The sequence below is a fragment of the Cebus imitator genome, unplaced genomic scaffold (genome assembly GCF_001604975.1).
Source record: "Cebus imitator isolate Cc_AM_T3 unplaced genomic scaffold, Cebus_imitator-1.0 Scaffold116, whole genome shotgun sequence".
NCBI lineage: Eukaryota > Metazoa > Chordata > Mammalia > Primates > Cebidae > Cebus > Cebus imitator.
Window position 1 is genome coordinate 5,458,786 of NW_016107431.1, and position 5,956 is coordinate 5,464,741.

The 5,956-nt window shown below is 36.2% G+C and overlaps 1 protein-coding gene across 4 annotated transcripts in view; it reads left to right on the plus strand.

Annotated features, from left to right (window-relative positions):
- The window catches only part of FUT9 (fucosyltransferase 9), a 185,049-nt gene extending 180,134 nt beyond the window's left edge, over positions 1-4,915 (plus strand). For 2 of the 4 annotated variants that reach the window (XM_017538889.2, XM_017538888.2), the window contains exon 2: positions 1,517-4,915. In XM_017538889.2, coding sequence (XP_017394378.1) covers positions 1,525-2,604 — 1,080 coding nt within the window. In that variant the 5' untranslated portion in view covers positions 1,517-1,524 and the 3' untranslated portion in view covers positions 2,605-4,915. The remainder of the gene's footprint in view (positions 1-1,516) is intronic. The other 2 variants (XM_017538886.2, XM_017538887.2) reach the window with 1 other exon arrangement.
- The last annotated feature ends 1,041 nt before the right edge of the window (positions 4,916-5,956 follow it).

The following is a 5,956-nucleotide window of genomic DNA, read 5'->3' on the forward strand; positions in this document are numbered from 1 at the left end:
TTTAATTTGAGGAGTCTTGCTCTGTTGCCCGTACTGGAGTTCAGTTGTGCAATATTAGCTCACTGCAACTTCCGCCTTCCATGTTCAAGCGATTCTCCTACCTCAGCCTCCCGAGTAGCTGGAATTACAGGCACATACAACCATGCCTGGCTTAATTTTTCTTTTTTAGTAAAGATGGGGTTTCACCATGTTGGCCAAACTGGTCTCAAACTCCTGACCTCAAATGATCCGCCAACCTTGGCCTCCCAAAGTGCTGAGATTATAGGAGTGAGCCACGGTGCCTGGCCTGCCTAATGAAATTCTTATCCTTAATCTAGAAGGAGAATTCTTGATGAGAGTTCATCCATTAGAATCCTTAAAAGTCTGTCCCTAGGATGGTTGAAATTCTGTAGCTGGAGGATGGTTGAAATAAACAGAATATTGATATGAAATATTTCTGAAGGTGTCCTTTTTCCATAGCCTATATTTAATGTTTAGCTGGCATATTAGAGTTCTCCAGAGAAACAGAACCAATAGGATGTGTATATACACAGAGAAAAATGTATTGTAAGAAGTTGACTCACAGGATTATGGAGACTGGCAATTCAAAAAGCTGCAGGTTGGGCTGGCAGGCTAGAGACCCAGGGAAGAGCTGACATTACAGTTAAAGTATAAAAGTCTTCTGCTGGAAAATTTTTTCTTACTTCGTGGGAGTAGTCAGTCTGTTGTCCTATTCAGGCCTTCAACTGATTGGATGAGGCCCACTCACATTATGGAAAGAAATGAGCTTTCCTCAAATTACATTTAAAAACACCCCCACAGAAACATCCAGAATAATGTTTAATCAGATATCAGGGCACCATGGCCCAGCCAACTTGACTTACAAAATTAACCATCACAGTCAAACTTTCTTATTTGATTGCCCCTTCTGAAGCTGTTTCAGGGAGAAAGCTCATTATTCCCCCCCACATATCTTAGTGCGGGAGTTGGTTCCTCTGTCCCTCACATGCTTAGAAAATTTGCTGAAGGGATTCTCTCTGTTGGGCATTATGTTGTAGCAGAGGATTATAAAGAAAAACTTTTTTAAAGCCCCTATGCTACTTGAGAATGTTGTTCTAATCCAAATAGAACATTTGATTATTACATCTTGGTAGATATTGGATGTACTAACAACTTATTAAAAGTAAACAAAGAAAATTATAAGAAAAAATATGCAAATTTTAGCCATGGCTTTGGGGATGACTGTCTGGGTTGTGCCACTTTTCTACAAGCAAATAAAAATAGAACGAGTAAGGATAGCATTGAAAAAGAAAGTTACTTGGTTTGAAGTTTTTGGGAAGTTTTCTGTTGAAAGCAGTTTCTTGGCTTTGAGGAAAGTCGTGTTTCTCTCAATGGTTTGATAACACTGAAAAGGAAAATGCAGTTGATTATTACCTGTTTATGTCATATTTATGATTTTAAATATGTCTCAAATATGTTTATTATTATCTCTTCATTCCTGCCCCTACTTACCCTTCTGTCTTTCTCTGTCTCATAGAAAACATTATGACATCAACATCCAAAGGAATTCTTCGCCCATTTTTAATTGTCTGCATTATCCTGGGCTGTTTCATGGCATGTCTTCTCATTTACATCAAGCCTACCAACAGCTGGATCTTCAGTCCAATGGAATCAGCCAGCTCTGTGCTGAAAATGAAAAACTTCTTCTCCACCAAAACTGATTATTTTAATGAAACTACTATTCTGGTGTGGGTGTGGCCATTTGGGCAGACCTTTGACCTTACATCCTGCCAAGCAATGTTCAACATCCAAGGATGCCATCTCACAACAGACCGTTCACTGTACAACAAATCTCACGCAGTTCTGATCCATCACCGAGACATCAGTTGGGATCTGACAAATTTACCTCAGCAAGCTAGGCCACCCTTCCAGAAATGGATTTGGATGAATTTGGAATCACCAACTCATACTCCCCAAAAGAGTGGCATTGAGCACTTGTTTAACCTGACTCTGACTTACCGCCGCGACTCAGATATCCAAGTGCCTTATGGCTTCTTGACAGTGAGCACAAATCCCTTCGTGTTTGAAGTGCCAAGCAAAGAGAAGTTGGTGTGCTGGGTTGTGAGTAACTGGAACCCTGAGCATGCCAGGGTCAAGTATTACAATGAGCTAAGCAAAAGTATTGAAATCCATACTTACGGGCAAGCATTTGGAGAATATGTCAATGATAAAAATTTGATTCCTACCATATCTACTTGTAAATTTTATCTTTCCTTCGAAAATTCAATCCACAGGGATTACATCACAGAAAAGCTTTACAATGCTTTTCTGGCTGGCTCTGTACCTGTTGTTCTGGGGCCATCTAGGGAAAACTATGAGAATTATATTCCAGCAGATTCATTCATTCATGTGGAAGATTATAACTCTCCCAGCGAGCTAGCAAAGTATCTGAAGGAAGTCGACAAAAACAATAAGTTATACCTTAGTTACTTTAACTGGAGGAAGGATTTCACTGTAAATCTTCCACGATTTTGGGAATCACATGCATGCTTGGCTTGTGATCATGTGAAAAGACATCAAGAATATAAGTCTGTTGGTAATTTAGAGAAATGGTTTTGGAATTAAAATCTTGTATTACTTGCATACTTGATAAATATTTTGATGAGATATCATCCAAGTATTGAGGATTAGAAGAGATACAACATCCTACTTTTGTGTCACAATTTATTTTTATTACCCTCTCTTGGGTAACATGTATATTTTGGTGGAGATTTTTAAAAGCTCAGCATGAGCAATCATTCCATTTGGTTTTAAATTATCCTGTATATACCTAATTATGTTCACTGGAGAGTAATTTATTCTTCATTATCATTTGTAAACAATTTGTAAATTGTTTTTTCACATTTTTGTAGTTGTCCATATGTAAGCTTGTGATTTGATTATTGTTTATACTCTGATCAGCTGTTTATTTGGGAAATGAAGATGCACATCTTAAAGTATGAAAATTTTTCACTAAGTATTATAATGTCTACTTCCAAGTTTGCATACTATAACAAAGGAAGAATATATTGCAATTGAATTCTAATCTCTTTGACTCCAAAGTCAAACAAAGTGTAAACTGTCTCTATTTGATCTATTTTTTACCTATTTACCACATGTGTGAAGGTGGAATTACTCATGGAGTGAATAAGAAAGATATGAAGCAGAACTGTTCTGTTTAGTAAGCCATTAGACTTCTCGTTTATTTTCATTAAGCTGATTTACAGCTACTTATTCTCATGATCTTAAGTTAAATTATTCAAGTATTTTTAAATATCCAATTTGTTGTGATTTTCAGCACCTGGGAAGTAATCCCATTAATACTCTAGCAAATCTAAGGCAGTTCTCTTTCTGTTACTGATAACATTTATTGTCATACTAAAACAAATAATTTTCTCATATAACAAAGAAAAATGATATCTATAAATATATTTCTAAATGGTGTCATTTATGAACAATGTTTAATTACTTATGAATTTAAGATTTTTTTTCTGAAGCCCTAATATTTAAAATGGTCTTATTTTATTATATGGATATAAGATTTGGCTCACAATGATAAGCCCTATAATTTGATTTGAGTTCTATCATTTAAGAGAGCCTAAATACAATTATCATCAAGGTGTTAAATATATGTTAAATATAATAAAGTGAGGTTATATAGAAAACACACAGTGTTAACACAGAGTAGGATCTCAATGCATATTTGTTGAATGAATCAATAAATGCCATTAAATTCATAGGAAAGTGTTTGTTTCAAGGAAGTGACAGTTCTACTTTAGAAGTACTAATTGGGGATGACTTTTATATTCCATTTTGGTACTTATTCATACATAGCACATAGGACCATGGTGTTCAGGGCTTTACAGAGCCAAGTAAACCTACCATTACATTAAAATTTTGGAGGGTATATTCTTGAACTTGCAGCTGCCTTCTGCATTCTCCTCCATAAGGCTAGAGAAGGGGAGAGCTGGATATAAGCAGAAACAGTAGGTGAAAAAAAGATGGGACACTAAGGATTCTTCAAGAAAAGCATCCCGCAAAATAGATATTTAGTGTCTTTATTCCATTCAGGCCAAAATTCCATCAAAAAATTAGAATGTCCTGATGACATTCATTTGGGCCTATTTGTGACTTATTCCAGTAGTCCTATTACAGGACATGTTGGCATCAGCTAAACTCAAATAGAATTCTGTAAAAGGGACATATGTCCAGCTATCCAGACTATCTTGTGAGAGAACAAGCTCACCCTAGCACCAGAAATATTTGAGCAGAGGAATATTCCTGTAATTAATAGAGGATTGTTTGATTCTCAGGTATATTTCTTAAGCCAAGATTGAATGCAGTGTCAGACACTGCCTTAACACCCACAGAGATAAGATGAACAAGGTACTATCACTACCTAAAATGACTTTACAATTAAGTGGACAGACATATGAAAGTTTCCTTTCAATTCAGACTGAAACTGTTTATATAGATGTGCTACTCTCAATGAAGCTTATATGGGTCAATGCTGATTTAATGGGGAAGAAAAGTAGCAAATTTCTCCAATTGCTTAGCTATTTGACATGTTTTGGAGCTGCACATTTTGTCAACTCTTTTGACCCAACATATTATTCTCTCCATATTATCTATTCTAACAACAATACATTAAGAAATAATATTTTTATCTGTATGTCCTCCTCAATTAGTAAAATCTTCATCCATATTTAATTAATTGATAAGACAGTAAAATTCATACATTTACATTTACTTTGTCAAATTTCTTGCCCTATAAAAAGTATAGGGATCTAAAGAGGATACACTGCTACACGTTTAGAAAGTACCTGCTTCTTTTGTGTGTGTATGTGATGAAGTCTTGCTCTGTTGCCAAGGCTGGAGTGCAGTGGCACAATCTTGGCTCACTGCAACCTTGGCCTCCCGGCTTCAAGTGATTGTCCTTCATCAGCCTCCTGAGTAGCTGGGATTACAGGTGTGTACCACCATGACTGGCTAATTTTTTGTATTTTTAGTGGAGACGGGTTTCACCGTGTTGGCCAGGCTGGTCTCGAACTCCAGACCTCAAGTGATCCACTTGCCTCAGCCTCCCAAAGTGCTCGGATTGCAGGTGTGAGCCAAGGTGTCCGGCCCACCTGCTTTTTTTTTGAAGGCAGAAAAGCATTCAATATCATTTCAATTTGCCTTGGCTCTAGTGGATGTTCATGATTTGAAAGAACTGAAAGACCTAAAGGCAGTGTCTCTATTGTTGACTACAAATTCAGGCTCTTTGTTGGACTATGACTATAATCATACACTGATAATATGACCCAAGTCAAGGCAGTGCTACTAAGTGACTTTAAACCTCATTACTAAATCCTAGAAGACTGTTTCCCAAATTTGAAGTGCAAGAATTAAATGACTTAGCAGAAACCTTCAGCTCAGGGTCCATTGATCTATGAGTTTTAGGGCCAGAAGGAATTATAATTTTGTGGTTTATAATTACTATAATATAGAAATTATAATTGCTTTTCTTTCTATTTATGAGTTAACTAGATCCAGAGATATTTATTCAAGACACACATTCACACATACACACACAAACACACATGCACAGACACACCACAGCTAGTGACAATAGTTAAGACTAGGATTTAAGGATCCTATCTCTCTTAATTCCACTTTGTTTTCAATCACATTCCTACTCTATATGGAATTATGTCTCAATTTTTATTAATGTGAATGTCTTATTGGTATTATTTAGGGCCTATAGAAAGGTATATCTCATGTAAAAGAACTTTGACTTTTGAAGGCATACAATGAATAAAACATCAAATTTGTTAGCATTCGTTCTGGTTTAAATATTTTAGGAGTTGAGTTTAGCAGAAGGAAATGGTCTATCACTACATTTAAGTGAAATACAGCCCTCAAGAAAGTGTATGGTTCTCAGTCACTCCTTTAATGA